This window comes from Neomonachus schauinslandi, chromosome 9, assembly GCF_002201575.2.
Source record: "Neomonachus schauinslandi chromosome 9, ASM220157v2, whole genome shotgun sequence".
Lineage (NCBI taxonomy): Eukaryota > Metazoa > Chordata > Mammalia > Carnivora > Phocidae > Neomonachus > Neomonachus schauinslandi.
The window spans coordinates 113,973,214-113,998,845 of NC_058411.1; the positions used below are offsets into that span (position 1 = coordinate 113,973,214).

General features: G+C 35.6%; 1 protein-coding gene across 2 annotated transcripts in view; it reads left to right on the top strand.

Annotated features, from left to right (window-relative positions):
- Positions 1-25,632, top strand: part of SCAPER (S-phase cyclin A associated protein in the ER) — a 523,695-nt gene that overhangs the window by 268,332 nt on the left and 229,731 nt on the right. For both annotated transcript variants that reach the window (XM_044917799.1, XM_044917800.1), the window contains 2 exons: positions 786-851; positions 11,750-11,876. In XM_044917799.1, the coding sequence (XP_044773734.1) occupies positions 786-851; positions 11,750-11,876 (193 nt within the window). The remainder of the gene's footprint in view (positions 1-785; positions 852-11,749; positions 11,877-25,632) is intronic.

Here is a 25,632-nt window from a genome sequence, read left to right on the forward strand (position 1 = left end):
GAAGTATTACTTATTTTTTCATTGCAGTCTAGATTGGTATACACATTGTGACTAATTCTTTCATAGGTCACTAGACTAATTCTTTGAGACTAAGACCCTTTGGGTGAGCAGATGAAATTTAAATTAGTATTTTCCTCTTTTTCTTTCAAAAAGAGAAATTTACAAATTAAGTCAATATTAAGGGATTGCTATAGTGACACCTATGTTAAATCGATTAACTGTTGATGGCTATCCCTACTGGTTCAAGCAAGCTAGAGCCTAGTTAGACAGTGGCAGAGAAATGTTATCTCAGATTTTTCTAGACTTTCAGTATTTAGCAAATATAAATAACAAAAACAAAAGAAGACAAATCTTTGAGTGTCTAGTCATTTCCACTGCCTTTTAAATTATTTCTAATGGTAAATAACTATTCTTGTATTCAATTTTGTATTATATACCTCTTAAGGTATATGGATGTTTAGCCATTTCACCTGTCTTATAGAAACTTAATATGATTTCAAATTTAATTATCACGATTTTAATATTTCTGAAAAATAAGCCCCATTCTATACAGGTCTGTAAACTGAGAAATGTTTATATGAAGCTCCTCTTTATCCTATGAGGAAATATTTATTTTTTAATCTTTTTTGATAGCATTTGTAGTATTTTAAAGAAATATTCTCAGAAATCAAAGTGTTACACTAATGTTTCTAATACTGGAACAGGAAAAACATAATCAGGGTTTTAGTTTGTTATAAAAATTGGCAGCACAATAACTAACAGTGATAAAACTTTTTTCTCTTCAGGGCCAAGGAATATGAGAGCTTAATAGAAACAAAAAATTCTGGATCTGACTCACCTTATAAAGCAAAGTGAGTATTTTACTCTGCATTTTATTTATCTTACTGATGTCTGCCTGTATAAAAGTTTATCTGAACTTCTATTCCTGTGACCCTAAGCTTTATATCTGAAGCCTAGAATTTCATTCTTCTAACACAGTGTTTTCCAGCAGGGGACAATTTTGCGGTGCTTGGGGATATTTGATCACATTTTGATTATTACAGCTGGGAGAAATGGTGCTATTCCCATCAAGTGCATAGAGACCCAGGGATGCTCTTAAACACTCTTCAGTGGGCAAGACTGAAGCAAAGAATTATCTCATCCAAAATGTCAGTAGTGCCCAGGTAGAAAAATCCTGCTCTAACAGAATAGGTTCTGGCAGCCCTGTGCTGGTTCTTGCTCTGAGGAGGTCTTGTTCAGGATTATGGCCAGGGCCACTTGATAGATGAGGAGTTAGACTCCTCCACTGGCTGTTAGTTTAACTACACAATAGCTAAACACAACCACCATCATTTTGCTTCTCTCAAAGATATTACCGGTTAGAGGTGCAGTGAGGGAGGTACTCAGAAACACTGCCGATGGGGAGTGCAGGTTAGTGTAGTCTTATTGAAAGGCAATGTGAATCCAGAGCTTAGAACATCTACTTTAGGCTGCTGAGGGAAATAATGCAAAATGTGCCCAAATATTTATATACAAAGATGACTATTTTAATACTGTTTTTCATAGTGAAAAAAGAAAGAACTTAACTGCCACAAATTGAGGAATATCTATAACCAGTGGTTGGTGTAGATATGCTATAGCATTTTAATGCGGCAATTATTTACATTTAAAGGTTTTTTTTTTTTTTTAAGATTATTTATTTGACAGAGAGAGACACAGCGAGCGAGGGAACACGAGCAGGGGAAGTGGGAGAGAGAGAAGCAGGCTTCCTGTGGAGCAGGGAGCCCGATGTAGGGCTCGATCCCAGGACCCTGGGACCATGACCTGAGCCGAAGGCAGGCGCTTAACAACTGAGCCACCCAGGCGCCCCAATTATTTACATTTAAAACAGAAATATTGTTGCCTGTCAGAAATGACATAACCGATCAGAAAATTACTTTTATTAATTGTTGTTTTGAAACTATTAGTCATTGCCATTCTAAAAGAAAAAACTTTGTAAAATATTAAAGAAGTTAACAAAATTATCAAGATTATGATGATACTGTATGTCTGGAAAACCCAAGAGAATCAAGTGAAAAACTAGTAGAAATTAGAGAATCAATTCAGTAAGGTGGCTGATCACCAAATGTGATAATATTAATAATAGGTAATGTTTACTGAACCTTTGCCTCATTCAAGGGTCTTTACTTGTGTTGACTCCTTTATTCCTAACAATAACTCAGTGAATTTCATTAGGGAAGCTAAACCTTACAGAGGGTGAGTAACTTACCTTACATTTATGCAACATCCAGGCTACAAAATTAATACTTTCTTTTCTTACAATCAGTTAGAAAACATAAATATCATTACAATAGCAATAAAAAATAAACTAAAAATAAACTTAACAAGAAATATGAAGGCTCCATAAAAATTAAAAACCTTAAAATGCTAACAAAGGGTATTAAAGAAGACTTATATAATGGAAAAACAAATTATACTCTTGGATAGAAAACATGGTATAGTAAATTCTCTAAATTCTCCTACACATGAAATGTAATCTGAATAAAACAACTACCTTTTAAAAAATAGAATAATTTTAAAGAATGTATGGAAAAATAAATGAGAATTTCTGGAAAAAAATTTAAAAGAAGAATGAGGTAGGACTGTGCTAACAGCTATTTAATAATATCTTAATGATACCTATGTAGTTAAAATAGTTTTGCATTGGCATATGAATGAAAATGTAAATTGATGGAAGAGATTTTTAAAAACAATCTAGAAACAGATTCAAATATTTGAGGAAATTTAATATATGATGGTTGGATAGTGTTTACAAAGATAGCCAGAAGAAGTTGAGCCATTCCTGGAGGCATGGCCCTGTGTGTTATAATATAACTTTGCCACTATTCCATCAAGAGGTGGACTCTCTTTCTTTTTTTTTTTTTTTTAAGATTTTTTATTTATTTGCGAGAGAGACAATGAGAGACAGAGAGCATGAGAGGGAGGAGGGTCAGAGGGAGAAGCAGACTCCCTGCTGAGCAGGGAGCCCGACGCGGGACTCGATCCCGGGACTCCAGGATCATGACCTGAGCCGAAGGCAGTCGCTTAACCAACTGAGCCACCCAGGCGCCCCTGGACTCTCTTTCTTTTCCTCTTGAATTTGTTCTGGCCTTTTGACTTGTTTTGACTACTGTGGAAGCAATAGGTGATAACCAAGACTTGGCCATAGAAGTCTTGAGGCTTCTGCTTTCAACCTCACTTTCTTGCTCTGCTGTGATTGCCCTGTAAGGAGACTGGGTCAGCCCTTTTAAGGATGAAAGATCACTTGGTCATGGGGATAATCCTTTTAATATGATGCTGAGTTCATTTTGCTTGTTCTGTTGCGGATTTTTGAATTAATATGGGATATCACGTCTTATTAAGCCTCTGCTTGTGTTACATTTGCTTATGTCCCATTGGCCAAAGCAAGTCATTTCACCAAGTCCAGAGTCACTGTAGGAGACTATACAAGTCATGGATAGCAAGATATAATTCAAGGGGGGGCCTTTTTTTTTTAAGATTTTATTTATTTATTTATTTTTTATAAAGTTTTTTTTTTTTTTTTTTTTTTAATTCGAGACACAGAGAGAGAGAGAGCATGAGCAGGGGAGAAGCAGAGGCGGGGGGAGAAGCAGACTCCCCGCCGAGCAGGGAGCCCGATGCGGGGCTCGATCCCAGGACCCTGGGATCACGACCTGAGCCGAAGGCAGATGCTTAACCATCTGAGCCACCCAGGCGCCCGAGATTTTATTTATTTAACAGAGAGAGAGACAGCCAGAGAGGGAACACAAGCAGGGGGACGGGGAGAGGGAGAAGTAGGCTTCCTGCAGAGCAGGATGTCTGATGCGGGGCTCGATCCCAGGACCCTGGGATCATGACCTGAGCAGAAGGCAGACGCTTAACTGACTGAGCCACCCAGGCGCCCCTAGGGGGGGGCCTTTAATGTAACAACCTATTATAGAACTTTCTCTGTATTCTCTTCTTACTTGACTGGCTGCTCTTTTTCAGTATCTTTTCCTTGGTTCTTTCTTGTCTCCTTGACCTCCAACATTAGCATGCCTTTGTCCTGAGAATTCAAATGCAGAATTATTCCCTTGTCAATCTTACTCAGTTTTATGACTCTAAACATTTAGTCACTGATGGATTTTAAGTATATGACTCCAACCCAGCCCTCTCCTCAGAACTCCAGTCTCATATATCCATCTTTCTGCTTAGTATTTCCACATGGATATCTGTTCAGTTGGACCCCTCAGGTGAGCATGTGCAAAATTAAACTCCTGAAATTTACTCCCAAACCTTACCCCTCATATTTTTTGCTCATCTTTAGGAAATAGTAAGTCCATCCTTTGAGATTAAAATCTTTAAAGTTATTCTCTCTTTCTTTTCACTTCACTTTTGGTCCATCAACAAATTCTGTTGGCTCTATCTTTAAAATATATTCAGAATCTGACCACTATTCATTACCTCCATAGTAACTACTCTAGTCTAACCTATTATCATCTCTCATCTGGATTATTGTAGTAGCCTCCTAGTTAGTCTTACACTGCTTCTGCTTTTCCTTACTACAGTCTGTTGGCCACTGGGTGACCAGGGTGTTCCTTTAAATTATAAACCTAGAAAAAAATCACAGTAGCAATAGAAGCATAATTTTTCAGTGTCTCCAAATCCTCAATAGAAACCAGATAAATAGTTAAAACCAAAAACCCACGGCATCATTTACCAAAAAACCACATTACCAGATAGCTCCAAGAAATCCAAAAAACAAGTAAATCCAAACAGCCACAAGACCTGCCTGGTATTGACATTAGTGTGAAAGAAAGCAAAAAGAAACAACTGGGATAGCAGTTGTAAAGAAGGGACAAGAACCCCCAAATAACTAATGTTTTCAATGCAAAGTATAGGGAACCAATTTGACAAAAGCACCTGAACCTCATTTTCCAGTAGGTTCTTCTGGAAGGGCTCACGTGAACAGTGTTGCCTTGCTCTTGCATGTTGGTAATTTTTTGCCTTCAAAAATCAGTTTTGCTGGGGCGCCTGGGTGGCTCAGTCAGATAAGCATCTGCCTTCGGCTCAGGTCATGATCCCAGGGTCCTGGATGGAGCCCCGCATCGGGCTCCCTGCTCCACGGGGAGCCTGCTTCTCCCTCTCCCTCTCCCTCTCCCTCTGTGCGCTCCCTTGCGCACACTCCTGCTCTTGCTCTCTCTCAAAAATAAATAAATAAAATCTTTAAAAAAATCAGTTTTGCCAGTTGCAAAATCCTTGGCCCACATTTTTTTTCTAGAGGATCTTAAATCTTAGAAATCACTTTAGACAATCAAAATTATTAAAAAGGCATCAATTTAAGGACTAGTGATGAACAGAAAAGTTATAGTTTCTTATAGAACTAGGACTAACTGATGGCCAAAAGAAAAAGAATACTACATAATAACTATCTCATAATTTTATAGTATAACTAAGAAAAATATCGGTGAATATGAAGAAAACATATGCTAATAAATTAACCATTCTCTATATTGGTAATGATATTAGTAATGTTATTCTGAGTCTGTTGTGCATATAAAATGGGATAAAGTAAAGGATATTATGGAAATTAAAATTCTTTTTTTTAATTTTATTTTATTATGTTATGTTAGTCACCATACATTACATCATTAGTTTTTGGTGTAGTGTTCTGTGATTCATTGTTTGCATATAACACCCAGTACTCCATTCAGTATGTGCCCTCTTTAATACCCATCACCAGGCTAACCCATCCCCCCACCCCCCTCCCTTCTAGAACCCTCAGTTTGTTTCTCAGAGCCCATAGTCTCTCATGGTTCGTCTCCCCCTCTGATTCCCCCCCCTTCATTTTTTCCTTCCTGCTATCTTCTTTTTTTTTTTTTTTTAAACATATAATGTATTATTTGTTTCAGAGATACAGGTCTGTGATTCAACAGTCTTACACAATTCACAGCGCTCACCGTAGCACACACCCTCCCCAATGTCTATCACCCAGCCACCCCTTCCCTCCCACCCCCCACCACTCCAGCAACCCTCAGTTTGTTTCCTGAGATTAAGAATTCCTCATATTAGTGAGGTCATATGATACTTGTCTTTCTCTGATTGACTTATTTCTCTTAGCATAATACCCTCTAGTTACATCCACGTTGTTGCAAATGGCAGGATTTCGAGGAAACTAAAATTCTTTTTTTTTTTTTTTTTTTTTTTTTTTTTTAAAGATTTTATTTATTTATTTGAGACAGAGAGAATGAGAGACAGAGAGCATGAGAGGGAGGAGGGTCAGAGGGAGAAGCAGACTCCCCGCCGAGCAGGGAGCCCGATGCGGGACTCGATCCAGGGACTCCAGGATCATGACCTGAGCCGAAGGCAGTCGCTTAACCAACTGACCCACCCAGGCGCCCCGAAACTAAAATTCTTTTATCCCATGTTCCTGAGAAGCTGAATCCTCAGTTTGTAAGAAAGGAGATAGATGTGATATAGAGCAGATCAGGTAACACTCCTGCAGGACTGAATTTGAATTATATGAATTTATGAGGTATTTTATCTTTCAGAAAGTGTTATGTATATGTTTGTGTGTGTGTGTACATGCATATCTATACATGTTATATGTATATGAATGTGTGTATACACACATTTATTTCCTAGCTTTGTCCACTGAAGAGGCCTAGAAACAGTGATCAACAGTGGGAGCTCATTGATTTGGGACTTGAAATATCACTTCTCACTAAAAGAAGCAAGAACGTCTTAGAAAAATGCCTAATTCTAGACCCAAATGCCCTGTCAAACGAGATGGCAAGAAAGCTCTCAAAGACTGCTGGTGTTTTTCCAAAGGAATCAGTAACCAATTTAAGAGTTTTTTACTGGACAAAGGTAGGACAATTTGAGCTTCCAAAAGGAAAATTATTATAACTGATTGAACTTGGTAACCCGATAGTAGATGAAGTGTCTCCTTATTAAATTATTCTAGCTAATAAGTGAAATGATTCTTTCTCTCTTCCTCCAATTACCCCTCCCTCTTCCAGAAAAATTTAATCCTGAAGTTGTTAGATGAGAGAACCCAAGAGCCATCTGCACCAGCGAGATGGCTGGAGGTAGCAGTGGTGCAGTAAGGGATGGCAGAATCTGAGTTGACTGAGGTGGACATTGATGCAGAGATAAGAGGGGTGGCCAGATGTGGAGGCTCAGAGCCCAAGTAGAGAGAAGAGAGCTTCTGTGGAAAATGGGCACCATGGCCTGGTGTGGTGAGTCAGATAGAATGAGGAGGGCACCTCTATGGAAGGGCATCCTGGCACAATCTGTCAGAGCCCAAGTGAAGAGGAAGCCTGACAAAGGCTGTTGAAACCCAAGCAGGGTTAGAAAGCAAAACAGCCCAGACTGGGGAGTCAGAGCCCAAGCAGGGACATAATAGCATGCATATAGAAACAAAGATGGGGGGGCGCCTGGGTGCCTCAGTCAGTTAAGCGTCTGCCTTTAGCTCAGGTCATGATCCTGGGGTCCTGGGATCGAGCCCCATGGCAGGCTCCCTGCTTAGCAGGGAGTCTGCTTCTCCCTGTGATCCTTCCCCCTGCTTGTTCTCTCTCTCTCAAATAAATAAATAAAATCTTAAAAAAAAAAGAAAGAAACAAAGATGGGTGATATGTGACATGTAGGGTATTGGTCAAATACATAAATATATTAAGAATGATGAAAGGCAGATTGCTCACTGTTGGAGAAGAGTTAAAAATATCCAGGGAAAGTAGAAAGACCCTCTAGCGAATTAGAATTATAGGTATTAGTTTTAATTGTATTTTCCAATATATAGAAATAGAAATATAGATGTAAATGTGTAGGGATATATATGAGATATATATTTTTTATATTTATTTATAAAATAATATACACACATTTCCTAGCTCTTTCCACTGAGAGTGAGGGCCTGGGAATAGCAACATCCTGATAGCACTGAGCACATCAAGTACACCCATATAATGTGAAGGCAAGGTGGTTCCTTAAAAGGGAAAGATGGTTTCTTTTTCTATGAGAAGGGATGCTGGCAGGCAAAAATGAAAGGTGTCCAATGTAGGAGGCAATGTATGTACATGGATTTTTTCATCTTATATAGGGATTTCTTAAGCTCTTTTTTTTTTAATTTTATTATGTTATGTTAGTCATCATACAATACATCATTAGTTTTTGATTAAGCTCTTATCTTTTGAAATAAAGGCTTGAACATATTATTTAAAAATAGAAGGGGAATCAATTGCCCTGAGTTTAGACTATATACCTTTCAAATAGAGGAAGTGAAAGAAAAAAATGTTGATGTGTTTATGTCTTCCTGTCCATCATACTAAACAGCAGCATTTACTAAAGTGGACCCAGTCTCCTTACATTTTTACAAATCATCCCAGTGATCCTAATGAACCACCCAAAACTTGACTGTGATACAGATTAGGGCTCCTTACAGAAATATATTTACGTTTCACATTTACCAGTGACATAGTTGAAGTTAGAGTTGTTGTGGGAATTTGTTTAAGTTTTGAGAAGTATTTGACCTTACAGCATTCTCCACAAAGCTTTTTATCTGACAGATAATTCTCATGTTCTAGGCTAGGAATTACAAAGCCTCTACTTTTTCTTTTCATGCTAGAAAATTTTTCTGCCAGAAGTAACTCAAATAACAGTTCCTCTGTTAAAAACTGCACCCTCCAAACGGCTTCTTTTCTTCCCCTGTAGGGAAAATATAATTTTCAGGGCCTAAGTCCTGACAGTCTATTAGTATTCATTGTATGAATCAAAATCTGATGCTTTTTTCTTGAGGGGGGCTATATTATTTGTGGTACTTTTGTGGAGGCAGGGAATGAAACAAGGTTTATCTCATGTTACCAAAGCATCCCCTTGATTTGGCATTCTTCCTTGAAGGGTAGGTTCGTATCAATCCCAGATTTGATTTACCTCAGGGTGAAATACAAGCCTCTTGTATTCTGTGAATTAAAATGGTCCTTGTGCCTCCCTAAGTACCCCTGGTTTCCAGTGGAATGTGACCATTCTTGGTAAGAATACTGCTAGATTCATATGCATCCATGGCTATGGCTGGATATTTAGTTACATGGTGTGCAGGCTTTATTCAGCCAAAAGCTGAAGTGGCTACTTATCTATCACACGATAAAGTTTGCTGCCAATATTCTTCAACATGATAAGGTCAGTAACTTTAATCGGATGGGACTCTAGCCCATATTTGATTGAAAGGGAAAAGAAGTATGTTGTTCTTATTCTATTTTTGTGTTTTTTATATTCCCTTTTTCCTTTTGTTAGATTGAGACCTTCTGTCAATGAATAGTAATAATAGTTGGTCATTTATTGAATGTCTACTTTACTCCTGAATGGTGTTAGGTACATTACATTAATTACTTCCAATCTTCAAAAGGTGTTAGGTACATTACATTAATTACTTCCGATCTTCAAAAGCTCTGAAAGGAAAAATTATTTATTTGTGAATAAAATGTCCTTATTTGAATTGATTAATATTGTTTGGAGACAAAAGCATGAGATTTGAGTATCAAATTGAGTCCTTGTTGTAACCTTTACCAATCGTGAGACCTTGGGAAAGTCATTGGATTTGTCTGAGCCTTAGTTTCTTCATTTTTCAAATGGGAATAATACTAATGGACATTGTTTTCGTAGGATTACATAAGATCATGTACATTAATGTATTTTGTAACCTATGAAGTTATGGATATTATTAAGATTAAAGTGAAGAAGAAATTAGTTCTTAGTCCATTCATCATTAAATATCTGTTGAGTGCACTTATGTTAGGGGTAGCATATTAGGTGCTGTGGATAAGGCAGTGAACGGGTAGACAGGAGCCCTCTTTCATAAAGTTAAGACTGTGCTTCTGTACTGTTCAATATAATAGCTTCTAGCCACATGTGGCTATTTAAATTATTAAGATTAAATGTAACATAAGGGGTGCCTGGGTGGCTCATTCAGTTAAGCGTCTGACTCTTGATTTTGGCTCAGGTAATGATCTCAGGGTTGTGAGATCAAGCCCCGCTAGGGGCTCTGCGCTGAGCAGGAAGCCTGCTTAAGATTCTCTCTCTGCCCTTCACCCCTCTCCCCCGCTTGCACACTCCCTCATAAATAAATAAGTAAATAAATAAATGCAACTTAAAATTCAGCTCCTCAGTCACACTAACTGTACTTCAGGTGTGTAATAGCCACAGTTGGCTAGCAGCCACCATAGCGGACACTACAGATAATAGAACATTCCCATCATTGCAGAAAATTCTGTTGCAAACCTCTGCATGGGGAAGACTTGTGAGGAGCAATTTGAAAGACTAGTCAAATCAGAAAAAGTAATGTTTGAGCTGAAAACTCAGGGTAAGTAGAAATTTTCTAGATAATGTGGAGTTGAGGGAAACATTTCAGAAGGAATGAATGAAGAGTATTTGCAAAGACACTGAAGGGGAAGAAGAAGAGGGTGATTTTGATCCAGAAAGACTTCATGTACAGAGTCTGTGTGGCAGGATTAGCCCTACAAGGGAGGAATCAGTCTTCCTTGATTGTTAACAGGAGAAGCAAAGGAGAATATGGGTGAAATACGATAGGTTTGTAGATTTTGTGGCAGAAAGTGAGAATTTTCTTGTTCCAGTAGTTCCACTTTCATTCTGAAGTGTAAGATCTTCTTTTGAAAGCAAGAGGGAGAAAGGAAATGATGGGGTTTTGAAGAGAATGGATAATGTATGGAGCAAGTCTTTGTGGAGAGTGGGAGAGTGAGCAGACTAGATGGATAGAGTAAGATCCTGAATGTGTAGTCATACCAAGATCAGAGATTATCCAGCTAAAATAAATTAATACATCAAGACACTGAGAATGGTGCTGGCCTACAGAAAGAGTTCAACATTAGTGACTATTACCACTGCTGGGGTTTGGCTAGTAGGAGTGACAAACAGAACAACAGAAAGGGAATATTTCATATTTACCAGAAAGTGACTATAATGATGGCCTACAGAATCTATCATGGGTTAAAATGGAAGTGAGACAACGGGAGTGATGTATAGGGGAGAATTGGAGAGATCTGGGAATGTGTCTGGTGAATATCTGTTGGTGGGCTACTTAAGCAAATAAGTGGAGAGGAGAGGATTGCTCAGAATGAGGTACATGAAACAGAAGAAGGAAGGGCTACAAAGAAATATTACACTTCACTCACGAAAGAATCCCACAGTCTAAGTAATGTGTGTTATTTCCTGGTGAAAAGCAAATAATTGCTCTGCTAAGTAAATGACATCATCAGTGGCAGGCAATCCCCAAATGGCTTGTAAACTGAAACATGGGGAGTTTGACGTTTTGAGAGTTTACAGGGCTTACAACATAATATCCAAGCCTACCCTGAAGACTTAAATCAAAATATGAAAACCTGTTGAGTTTCTTATACTCATTTTCTCTGCCATTATAGTCTCACCTTCTCCCCATCTGCAATTTTATTCTAGTTTAAATGTCACACAGAAACTGATGGTAGCTGTTGTTCTAGCTAATCCTGTGGATGGACAGTACTGTCCTCTAATTCTATTTTGTGCCATGAGAACTAGGTTGGTATTCATGAATATAAAGTAGTCTCAGCCTGAGGAGTGGTTTGTTTGTTGCTCCTCAAAGCTGCTCTGTGAAGCAGTTTCTAATACAATCATGAAAGTAACTTTTGTTTCAAAATGTTTAGGAAAATGAAATATTATGGTCTAATTCATTAAAGTCATTCTTCCCTTTCATTTTGTATTGAAGGCTTCAGCGATTAGCTAAAGATCTTCTAAAACAACTACAAGTACAAGACAGTGGCCCATGGGCAAACAATAAAGTTTCTGCTTTAGATCGGACCCTAGGCGAGATCACTAGAATATTGGAAAAAAAGGTATGTAACTAATCTCTTGCCTTGCTTGTCCTTTATATTTGTGGTTCTTTCTCACTATGACAGGACATAGGACCATAAGGCTGACTGACTCTCATTTATGCATTTCTTCTGTGTTTCCAGAAGCTGGTCAACCACTGATCAATGTTTTTTCCTTTCATTCTTAATTAAACTGATGTTGTTTTCAGTCATTTTAATTGAAATCCTCAATAGCAAATATATGATCTTTGGATCAGTCATATTTTTTGCCACACAAACAAAACAAAATTATTTTAAATGGAATCACAGTAATAAAGGTGTACAATTTTATGGCAGAAAATGTAAAACTTTGAATTATAGAACTCATGAATCACAACCAGATTTCCACAAAGCGCCAATTTCCTTACTGTTTCCAACAGAAAATTTGGCAGTTTTTTTAATGACTTAGAGTCATTAAATGTTCTTGTGATAGTTAAAAAATTTTTAATGATTTTTAAAGTATTTATTATTCAGTATAGAAAATTTTAAATATACAAAAAAGAAATAAACTCCCTGTAATACCCACTGTTGACATTTTATTACATTTTCTTATCTTTTTATTGTACACTTCCCACATTACTATATCCGGCTGATTTTATCATAAATATTTTCTCATGTCTTTAAAAATTCCTTGTAACCAAATGAACATATCACAGTTTATGCAATTTATATCACTTAGTTGGTTTCTAATTTTTCTATCTGATGTAATGACATCTTTGTTTATTATCTGCATTTTTTTGTTTTTTGTTTTCTGGGTTTAAATTTATAATATTTGAGATACACAAAATAATGTAGTGATAAAAATAACCTAAATATAATGAATAGCTGTGAATTCACCACCCAACTTAAAAACTAGACTGTTCCCAGCACATCTGTGGTTCCCAGTGTGATCCTTCCACCCCCATTCCCATCCCTGCTCCCTTTGAAGGAAATACTATACAGTATTAAAGGGATATCTTTTATTTGTTTTTTAATAGCTTTATTTCTCTATCACATTTATAAATGTATTAAGTAATATATTATTTAGTTTTGCTTGTATTTGACTTATATAAAATATCATACTGTAGATGTCTGTGATTTTTTTCAATCAAAATTATGATTCTAAGTTTTATTTAGGCTTATAAGTGTAGCTGTTTTTCACTTATTTTCTCTGTTGTGAGGGAGTACTTCATTGTGTTAATAACACAGTTTTTTAATCCATTTTCCTGACACAGACATTGTTTTCCAGGATTGAATTCATTCAGGGTTGAATGTGTATGGGTTTGTGTGTGTGAAAGAGAAAAGAAAGTGAGCGATTTTGCTCAAACATTCTTGTATCAGAGCAAATGAACACATTTCTCCACAGACTTTAGTCTACATCAGAATCACTTAGGACTTGTTAAAGTACACCCCACCTTGGGTTTCTGATTCAGTAGGTCTGTAGTGGGTCCTAAGAATTTGTATTTCACAGGTTACACTGATGCTGCTGGCCCACGGGTCATACTTTGAGAATCATTGCTCTTGTCTAGGGCATATGCCTCAGGGGTGGAATTACTGGGTTCTCAGGCATATGAATGACCAGCTTCACAAGATAGTGTTCAGCTGCATTTTGGCGTCAGACAGTGCAATCCTCTGTAGGAACTGAGAGCAGCATATTCACTGAGGCATTGTGGCAGAGCCACAAAGAGTCAGTTTCTTCTGGATAACACATCCCTTTCAGAGTGTCAGAGAGTTCAGAAACTGGTAATTGTCAGACATGTGCTAGATGGAAATGTTTGGAGGTTTGATATACCTTGGAAAAATCTCTATTTTAAAATTAGCACATACTGATTATTTTTATAAAGGGTATTTTGTGTTTGAACTAAAAAGGATTTACTTGAAGATACCACTATGTGCACCTTATCTCATGAATATTGTTTTAGATTGAAGTAATCACAGAATTTTTGAGGAAAAGGTAAAATGATCTGTATAAGAAAGGTATTCAGTATGAAAATCTTAAGTAAAGTTATTTCATTCACAAAGGGGCAATTTACTGGAATACCACTGATTCCTTATAATTTTGGGGAGAAAAATGTAGTCTGGCTCCAGTCTAAATGGTCTGTGTCAGAAACCTTGCTATAAAGCTGTCCTCAGAGTATACACTGCAGGACCACCTGAGAGTCTAAACTTACCTACAGTAAGATCCTTTTGCTATTTTTATAACGAAAATCCCTTTTACCTAGCCAAGACAGACTCACTTTATGTGGAATTCTGTTCATAGAGTTATACTGACATTTCAGAATTCAGCTGATATTTATGATTTCAGTCTAGAAATTGTAAATAACCATTCATTTTTGTTTGGAAAACTGCCTGAAGTAACAAAATCATTAGCACCAAAGCCAAGTACCCAGTGAAGGATTTGAAGACAGCCTAGAAGTGACAAGGGTGGGCCTGGTGGAACTTGGGCAAGCACTCCCTGAGGAATGGTGAGAGATCAGTCATGAGGTCTTTACCCTCTTAATTGAGATCTCAACACACTGATGTTTTCTGTTAGTGCTTTGATACAGTTTTCCTTAGATACTTTTTCTAAAGTTCTGAGAACTACTTTAGAGCTAACAGGTTAAACTTTGTGATGCACAAAAACACTCTTGTAATGAAAGAGATCGGGAAACTGAGGAAACATGCCTATTGTAGTACTTACCATTTGTGTCAGGTCCCTTCTGACTTTTTGGGTTCTCAGATTCTGTTTAGAAATAAAGAGTCTGTAAACTGTGTTGCATATGTTACAGTTTTTAACAAACTCCACCCAATTCTGTAGGAAATATGGCAGCCTAGGGAACTTGCACCCACTCTACCATCAAAAACATATAAAAATACTGGGAAAAATTTAAAGTAACTTTCTTAAAAGCATCAAATTGCTAAGAAGAAATTGAAGAATTACCAGGCCAAAGAAAAACCAAGAATTTAGGAAGTTGTATTCAGTTATAACTGAATCCCCCAAGAGCATTTGCCAGGCTTGCAAATGTGAGTTATGATTTGCAAGCCTCATGGGATGGGGAACAAAAGTAAAAGATTAAGGGCTGCCTGGGGCTCCTGGGTGGCTCAGTCGGTTAAGCGACTGCCTTCAGCTCAGGTCATGATCCTGGAGTCCCGGGATCGAGTCCCACATCGGGCTCCCTGCTCAGCGGGGGGTCTGCTTCTCCCTCTGACCCTCCTCCCTCTCACGCTCTCTGTCTCTCATTCTCTCTCTCGCAAATAAATAAATAAAATCTTTAAAAAAAAAAAAAGATTAAGGGCTGCCTAAGTTATGACATCTAATAGGTTTTCTGTTTACAAAGGTAAGACCACCATAACCTATTCTGTGATACAATCATGAATCCTCTTACCTCATTCTCAGAGACTGCAAAGAAAGTGCCTTGGCATAGTGCAGAAGTTATAACTATAATCCAGCCCTGGAGTAGACTTGCAGCCCAAATTCACATCACCTGTATCATTTCAAATGGGGAATTGAATTTAAAGTAATCCCAGATTGATTAGTGGTATCCCTAGGAACTGGCAGAAGGAAATGCAAGTCCTCACTTAAAGAAGATACCTTTATCCTAGGCCTCAGATAATTTCTGTCAAATGATTTTACAAGAACAAATAGCCACAGTCCAAAAAAGGGGGTGCAAAAGTAAATAAATCATTATGAGTAATAGCAAGCAGAAACTAGAATTGCAAGGCTTTTTTGTAAATACCAGTTACAGATCATAAAACTATGTTTCTTATCTTTTAAGGAAATAAAAGGCTTGAAAATATCTACAGTTATGGACAGAGTAGGTAAATCAGAGCAGTTCTCCTACTGATGCCAATTAATAAAGCTAGACAAAATATAAACTGGAACTGAATTGCTAACAAAGTAGTGAAGAATTACTGGGCTGAGATTTGGACACATGGCATTTTGGGGCTGGGTACAATTGGTGATCCAAAAGAAGTGGATGAGAAGCTGAGTAATATTTTTGACATTGTTGCAGAACTTGTGGATTAAAAATGTTGTAGTCTAGGACTATCAATGGTAGGGACTGTGGCAAAACCCCCATGTTTTGGGTTGAGATCTTAAAGGGCTGCACTAGGTGAGAGGGTAGATTGGAAGTATGCCAGTTATTGCACAGACCACAGCTCAACTTCAGATCATCTGGGTGGCTGAAAAAAAAAAAAAATCACAGTTGCTGAAAAAAAAAGTAAAATGATCTTGGATTGCTAATACCTCCAGGTGCCTAATAGAAGCAAATGGGAAATCTACTCTGAAGGAAGATAATATCAACCTAAGTCTCAAATTACTTCAGCAAAATAAGTTTCAAATACAATGTCTGACAGAGAAAGGTAATTAAACATATAAAGGGGCAAGATAACATGGATAAAAATCAGTAGAAACGGACCAATAGGGGCTATGCTTACTATGTTCAAGGATATAAGTATTAATTATTTTTTTTAAAAATATAGCACATTTGAAAGAAAATAGAAATTTAACTGAACATTTTGGTAATCAAAATTAAGAAAACTATACATCACATAACAGCAAAATAAACCCACTGAAGAGAAAAGAAGTAAATTCTAAGCCCTAAGAAGGAATCCAGACTAAAACATGGAGAGAATATATGAAAAATACAGAAAAGATTAGAAGAGGCATATCAAATATAGTGAAGTGTTTAATTTACGTATAATTATCCATGAGGAGAGGAGAGAACAGGGCAAAAACAGTTACCTGAATTGATTATCATTTAGAACTTTCTAAAACTTATAAATCAACCCAGAGATTCAAGAAGCCCAGTGAAGCCCAAACAGTGAAAATAAAAAGAAATCTACATCTACAGACATTATCATGAAACTGGAGAAAATCAAATTACAAGCCAATCTCATTCATGAACTTAAATTCAAAATTCCTAAACAAATTTTTGCAAACAAAATCTTGCAATGTATAAAAAGAATAGTATATCACAACAAAATTGGATTTATTCAAGATATTCAAGTTTGGTTTAATATTGGAAAATCAGAGCTTATCATATTAATATAAGAAAAGAGAAAAATATGTGATCATCGCAAAAGATCCAGCCGAAGCATTTGGTAAGTTCAGTATCAAATCAATTCATGATTGTAAACAAGGAATAAAATGCAATTTCCTTAATCTCACAGATTGTATCTAAAATAAAAGTGTAGCTAATATCATAAACTAGTAAGTTTAACAAGTCTACTAGGATACAAGAATAGTATATAAAAATCAATTTTATTTATATCATCATCAAAATACTAAGTGTCTAGGAGTAAACAAATCATGTTCATGGATTGGAACCCTCACTATAGTAATATATCTTTTCATCACAAATTGATTTGTAGATTCAGTATGCATTCACAATTAAAATTCTTTATATTTTGCAATTGAAACTTTATTTTCTTGAAATTGAAATGCAGATTCTAAAGTTAAAATACAGAATTTCAAAGAACCAATAATGGCCAAAACACTGTTGAAAAACAATAATATGGGAGGATTTGCTCTACCAGGTATCAAAACTTATTATAAAGTTGCAGTAGTTAAGATAATGTGTTGTTGGAACAAAGATGGCAGAAAAGAATGTAACATAATTAATTAAATTCATATATAGTATGCTTAATGCACAATGTGAGGCAGTTATGTATATATAGAAAAAGGAAGCACTATAAAGCATTAGGGGAAAGTATGGTCCCTTTTGTAAATGATGCTATAATGATTGAATATTCTTTTTTTTTTTTTAAATAAAACTTGACCCCACCTTACATCATGATAATCAAAAAGTTAAGTTCAAAGGGACCTAAATGTGAAAAGTAAAAACAAACTTTTAGGAGATAATAAAGAATATCTTCTTCACTTCGGGGTTTTGCCAAGACAAGAAAAGGACACAAGAGAAATTAGCTATATAGGGAACTGATAAATTTGAATTAAAAATCAGAAATTTTATGCATCAAAAGTTACCAGAAAAACAGTAAAAAGACAATAGAATGGAAGATCTTTATATGTATAGCTCATGAAGAAGTGGAATCGGGAGTATATAAGGAATTCTTACAAGTTAATAAGAAAAAGAAATAAATAGCCAGTAAGGTAAGGGTAATAGGCATTCCAAAAGAAGAAATCTAAATAGCCAATAAATAAATGCAAAGAGTGTCAGTCTCTTTAGTAATCAGATAATTCCAAACGAAAAACTCAGTGTGATGCTATGATTCACCTATCAGAATGGCAAAAATTAAAGACTGAAAATACCAGCTATTGGCAAAGATCTAGAGCAATGGAATTCTCATACACTGTGATGATATAAGTTGGTACTACCATTTTAAAAAGGAGTTTGTTATTATGGACTAAAGTTACAAGCATACACATCATATTTTCCTTGTAGGTCTATACCCTAAGACAGCAATTCATATATGTACCAGGAGACGTATATACAAATGTTCAGTGGCATTTTTATAATTACCATATATGCAAAAAAGCCCAATTATCCATCAACAGCTAAATATATAAATTATGGTATGTTTGTATAATGGAATATTATTCAACAATAAAAATGAACTACAGCTATGGGTGACAACATGGATGTATCTCAGAATGTTTAGTGGGCAAAACAAGTCACCAAAAAAAATATATGTATGAATATATGTACATGTGTACATGTGTATATATACAAACATGTACATACATACAGACACTGTTACATTTCCAGTTATATAAAGTCTAAGAATAGACAAAAGTACCTATATTGTTTTGGAATATACACATAGAAGGGAAAACTATAAAGAAGACAGAAAATATTTCTCATAAAAATCAGGATATGATTATTCAGAGAGTTGGGAGGGAGATGTGATCAGGAAGATTTATGTAGGTGGCTTCTTGAGTGCTTCTAGTCTTCTTTTTCTTGACCAGATGGCAATTATATACAATACTCAAATTATAATTATTCTTCAAATTGTACTTATATGTTTTCTCATTTTTCTCACTTTTCTGTATGTATGTTTCACAATGAAATTACATTTAAAATTCAAGTTAAAAGAAATTGCTCCAAAGACCCTTTTGTTGCAGAAATGTTTAATTATTTCAAATAAGAGTTTCTAAAACATTCTTATATATGCAAAGGCATTTTCCTTGTTTGTGCCATTTTATTAAATTTGACCCAAGTGAGCATGATTTGTATTTTCATTGACTTTTCTCATTACTCTGTGATGATGAACATTACATTTGAATTTGGATAGTAACAGCATCCCAGAAGCTTTCTGTGGTTTATCAGTAACATGAGACATTTGTATGCTGTTAGTATAAGTAAACAGTTTAAGCAGATGGATTGGACATGGAGTTTTTCCAGTTGCGTTTTCTGACTTTTTTTTTTAATCCTGCCAAACGTAGAGATTCAGCTGTGATTCTCTTGAAGCTGAATAAGCAAACCACGTAGCTGACAGCAATCATAATTTGAACTGAATTGAGAGATGTCAAATCTTTGACTTTTTGATACCTTTAGTAAACCCTGCCATGTTTCGGTGTTTTTGAAATTTATCTTGCAAAATTCCACCAACAGATAACTGTGGAAGGTAGAAAGGTACAAGCTCTTCCCAACCCTGCCCTTTTTTTTCTGCTTTTTTGCCAACTGAGGTTTGTGGCTATTTAACACATGCCTAGACTCAGAGGAGATAAACTAGCCATCCCTGAGAGCTTTTTCAATCTAATTGTATTCAGAAAATTGTGTTCAGGTCTGGCTAGACACTGCCTGTCTTCCAAATTTCATGGTTTCATTTGGTTTTGCTTCTCTTGTTTTCAGCTGGAATTCTGCAGTTGAAGAATTCTATCATAGAAAACTCTGATTTTGATCCTCTCACGTTATTATGTTCTCTATTTATGTATTCATGACAGTTGATAAATAAATGTAAACAGCTTATAGGACACCGATATTTTGTGAGAAGGTGACAAATATATCCTGTAGTCCAAAGTAAAATGAAAATGTTTCTTATACCTTCTTCAGCTAGTGTGTATTAGAAGATGAGTGTAAGAAAAATGGAATTCATTGTTCCTTCAAGAATCTGACAAAGGTTTAATCTATACATGATTTGTATTTTAAAAAAAGAAACAAAGAACATAAAGGAAGGAGTGTTTATGTATTTTGTTTTAGATGGTTGTTACATAGATGTATGCAGTTGCCAAAATTCATCAAACTGGACACCTAAATATGTGCATTTTATTATATGTTAACTATATCTCAGTAAAACAAAACAATTAGATAATGACTTCAAAATAGCTTATATTATTTTTCAGATGGTGAGGCTTGCCTTTATAAAAACACACTGTTTTAGGGGCGCCTGGGTGGCTCAGTTGGTTAAGCGACTGCCTTCGGCTCAGGTCATGATCCTGGAGTCCCGGGATCGAGTCCCGCATCGGGCTCCCTGCTCGGCGAGGAGCCTGCTTCTCCCTCTGACCCTCCCCCCTCTCATGTACTCTCTCTCATTCTCGCTCTCTCAAATAAATAAATAAAATCTTAAAAAAAAAAAAAAAAAAAACACACTGTTTTAGTCATCTCATCTGAAATCACTTATTATGGCTTCTTTATAAAAAGGACTCTTTTTTTAAATTTTATTTTTTTAAAAGATTTATTTATTTGAGGGAGAGTGAGTGAGCAGGGGGAGGCACAAAGGGAGAGGGAGAAAGAATCTCAAGCAGACTCCCCGCTGAGCATGGAGCCTGACGTGGGGCTTGATCCCACAACCCTGAGATCATGACCTGAACCAAAACCAAGAGTTGGATGCTCAACCAGCTGAGCCACCCAGGTGCCCCTGAAAAGGATTCTCTTAAAAGCAAATAAATTTGTTATAAAAACTTGATGAGGGGTGCCCGGGTGGCTCAGTCATTAAGCGTCTGCCTTTGGCTCAGGTCATGATTCCAGGGTCCTGGGATGGAGCCCCGCATCGGGCTCCCTGCTCCGCAGGAAGCCTGCTTCTCCCTCTCCCATTCCCCCTGCGTGTGTTCCCTCTCTCACTGTGTCTCTCTCTGTCAAATAAATAAATAAAATCTTTAAAAAATAAAAACTTGATGAATATTGACAGTGCTAGTTTATAGGAATATTTTCTACACAATTTGTGGTATTTTCTATTATGATTGTATAAATTAACACTTGCACAGAATAATGAATAATTATAACAGCAAAAATCCCAGTGATTAATTGAAAAATAGAACATTGCTAGCATCCCAGAGCCCTCTGGCCACCCATATTTATTTTGCCATTCACACCTTTCTCTTAATATTTGGATAAACTATTACTTTGACTTTATTTTACTTTTATCGTTTTATCCCCTAAGAGTATGTCCGTAAATAATATATGTTAGTTTAAACATGTCTGGTTTTAAACTTTATGGAATGGAATGCTACTGTCTGTAATTTGGTGTCTTGCCTCTATCAAGATTATGTATTTAGGAATTTATGTTGTAGAGGTTTTTTTTCATTGCTCTATACTGTGTTGTTTTACCACTTACTACAATGATAACTTCTTCATTCTGCCATTGATGGACACTTGGTTGTTTTTATGAAAAAGTATGCTTCTAAACATGTATCCTGATACTCATGTGCAAGTATTTCTCTAGGGAGTGGAATTCCTGGGTCATGAGGTATGTATATCTTTAAATTTTCTTGATAATGCTAACTTGTTTTCCCATTCACATTACTACCAGGAGAGTATAAAAGTCCTGTTGCTCCTTTCTTTTCTAACACTTGGCATTACCAGACTTTTTAATGTTTGCTAATCTTGTGGGTATTAAGTTGTATAGTTTTAATGTGAATCTCTGTTATCAGATAGATTTAGGCACCTATTCATATTTATTGGCCATTTGAATTTCTTCTCTTTTGACTTGCATGTTCAAATCTTTTGCCCAATTTTCTACTAATTTGTAGGAATTCTTTGTATGCTCTGGACAACAGCTCTAGTATGTTCAAATGTATTAAAGGTATTTACTCCTATTATTCAGCTGTCTTTTTACTCTCTTTTGGCTCCTTTGATGAACAGAAGTTCTTAATTTTAATATAGACAAATTTATCAATATTTTACGATTAATAGTTTTTGCTCTTCTTCACAAACTATTTTTCTACTCCAGAGTCAAGAAGATCTTTTTCTATATATGCATCTTGAAGTTTTATAGTTTTTTCTTTTAGTTTGTTATCCCCTTGGAATTAATTTTTCTATTTATTGTGAGGCAGAGGTTTAATTTCATTTCTTTTTCCCAGCTGGATGCTGAATTTCTTGAGCACCATTTATTGAAAAGACCAGTTTTCCCTACTGTTCTTTAGTATCTCCTCTATCATAAGTCAAAGGTTTATAAATACAGTTGTTTTTCCTAGTTTCTCTGTTCTTGTACTTTATTCTCTCTCCAGTTGTCTCTGATACGCTCTTAAAACCGTCCATTAATTTCTTAATTTTAATCACAGTATTTTATTTTCTCTGTTTAGAAAGCCTACTTTTCAAATCTGCTATGTCCTTTCTTAAAATTTCTTGTTCTTTACAGATGTTTTCAAACTTACCTTTTATTTATACACAGAAAATATAATTATGTCAATAGTCTATCTCTGATAATCTCAGTATTTTATGTCTTTGAGTGTATGTTTACATTGTCTGTTGTTTTTCCAGTTTCTTTCTTATGATGTTTCCTTTTTAACCCCTTAATTTTTCATTGAGTGCTACTTGTAATTGTTAACTTTTGCATCTATATTCAGGGGATACTAGTCTGCAGTTTTCTAGTGATGTTTTTGTCTAGCTTAGGTATCTGGATGATAGTGCCCTAATGGAATGAATTATGTAATATTCCCTCTACTTCTATTTTTTGGAAGAGTTTGAGAAGGATTGGTGTTAATTCTTTAAATGTTTGGTAGAATTCACCAGTGAAGCCGTTTGGTCCTGGATTTTTCTCTGCTGGGAGGTTTAGGATTACTGATTCAAACTCTACTTGTTACAGATCTATTCTGATTTTCTATGTCTTTTTAAGTCAGTTTTAGTAGTTTACATGTTTCTAGGAATTTGTCCATTTCATCTAGGTTATCTAACTTGTTGGCATATATCCTAGTACATGTTGACCATAAGTAAACTCTTAATAATCCTTTTTATTATTTTAAGGATATTGTAACATTGTATTGTTAATTTTGTTGATATTTTCAAAAACCAACTTTTGGCTTCATTGATTTTTCTCTATTTTTCTATTTTTATTTTTATTTATCTCCACTCTAATTTTCTTTATTTCCTTTAGTTTTAGGTTGGCAAAAGAGTATGGTTTGACTGTGGTTTACTCTTCTTTTCCTAGCTCCTTAAAACATAAAATTATTGATTTGAGGTCTTTGGTTTTTGGGGTTTTTTTTTTAAGGAAAATAAATTTCCCTATGAGCACTGCTTTTACTGAATCCCATAAGTTTTGTATATTTGTGTTTTCATCTTCATTTATTTCAAAGTATTTTCTAATTTCTCTTGTGATTTCTTTTTTTTTTTTTTGGCAATTATTTAATTTTAATTCCAGGGTAATTAACATATAGTGTTACATTAGTTTCAGATGTACAATATAGTGTACTCTTAATCTCCTTCATTTGTTTCACCCATCCTGTACTTACCTCTCTTCTTTTAACCATCAGTTTGTTCACTAACTTCAGAGTCTGATTTTTGGTTTGTTTCTACTTTTTTTTGTTCCCTTGTTTCTTAAATTCTACAGATGAGTGAAACCATACGGTATTTTCTTTCTTTTACTTATTTCAGTTAGCATTATACCCTCTACATCCATTCATGTTGTTGCAAATTGCTAGATTTCATTCTTTTTTATGGCTGAATAATATTCCATTTTGTGTATTTAACCTCATCTTCTTTATCCATTCATCTATTGATGGATACTTGGAGTGTTTCCATAATTTGGATATTGTAAATAATGCTGTAGTAAACACAGGGGTGCATAGATCTTCTTGAATTAGTGTTTACATATTCTTTGGGTAAAGACCCAGTAGTGCAATTACTAGGTCATACAGTAATTCTGTTTTTAATTTTTTGAAGAACCTCCATGTAGTTTTCCACAGTAGCTGCATCAGTTTGTATTTCAACCAACAGGGTGCTAGGGGTTTTTTTCTCCACATCCTCACCAGCACTTGTTTCTTGTCTTTTTGATTTTAGCCATTCCAACAGGTCTGAGGTGCCCTTGTGATTTCTTATTTCACCCATTGGTTGTACAAGAACGTATTGTTTAATTTCCACATATATGTGAATTTTCTAGATTTCCTCCTGTTGTGGTCAGAGAAGATAAATTGTATAATTTCAGTCTTTTAAAATTATTTACATTTGTTTTGGGGTTATTGTATTTGAACAATTTTTAAGAATAATTTGAGACCTAATATAATGGTGCCTTCATCTGGAAATATTTTCATTTACTTTTGTTAGGTGATAAGAGTACCAGTGTTTCTGGAACCATCTTAATCCAAGTTCAAATTCTAAGGTTCCCAAGGCCACAATGGTGCCCTGAACATAGGCCACAAGTAGGTTGATTGGCCAGTTTTAATTTCATGCTTATCATAAGGATGAAATTTTTAAGAGTCTTGCTTGGAATGGTTTACCTTGTATCATTCTGTAAATGTTTCTCATAGATTAGCAAAAGCAGCTTTGAGGGCTATGCTTCTGTCTCTTGGTTTTCACCTCCTCCTGGATTTTGACTTACAGTTCTCTCTCTGGTAATTTTAATTCATTTAAGGATATTTTTAAATGTTACCTTTTTTTGGTTTCACTGGGAGGGCTTATCTTCATTGCCTTACTTGCCATTTTTGAATGAAGTAGTCCTTCTAGTATCATTTTAAACCACATTATCAAAATAAAATATGTAAGAGGATGGAAAGATATTAAAATAATGTCTGTAATGGGGCACCTGGATGGCTTAGTTGATTAAATGTCAGACTCTTGATTTCGGCTCAGGTCATGGTCTCAGGTGAGACTGAGCCCTACATCAGGCTCCCTGCTCAGTGGAGAGTCAGCTTCTCTCCTTCTTCCCCTTTCCCCATTCACACATGTGCACATACTCTCTCTAAAAATAAATAAATAAAATCTTTAAAAATAAAAAATAATAATAATGTCTGTTACATCAGGATTTGGGGTAATGGCTGTTCCAGTTATCTAGTTGTGTGTGGATCAACCTGTTTTATATCAAGCCATGTTGCAAATCTTGGAAAACAGTACGTTGTCTTCTACTTAGAAAAGTATCACATATGGAGGATTTAGTTTTTAAAAAGATTGAGTTCTCTCTTTGCTGACTGAGCATAGTGCAGGTCCTCATTTAGAAAATTATTATTTGGTTCTTTGACTAGAACTGCAGAAAATTAGACCAAAGCTGACTTTTTAACTAAATCCCAGCTACCCACTCTTTTTTTTTGGTGGTTGTTTTTTCCTCTTAGAAGTAAGGAGATAATGGTATGCCTCATGAGAGCCAAGCATGATGACCAAACTCACTATTCATCTGGCTAGGTGAATGCTTATCTACTGTGATTAAACACTTTTCCTTAGAATATTGCTAAAGGAAGATACTCAAAGCCATTTGATAAAAAAGTATACTTCCCTAGAGTGTCAGTTTTATTCAAACATTGGAGGCAAAAAAATGATTAAAAATTTTTATACTCAAGTTTTTATCCATACCTATGCAAAAGACTATTTTAATACTATCTTTTGAAGAAGGTAATTTATAAAATACTTTGTGGTAAAGTAGTTGATAAAGAAGTTTTCAACAAGGTATGTCAGTT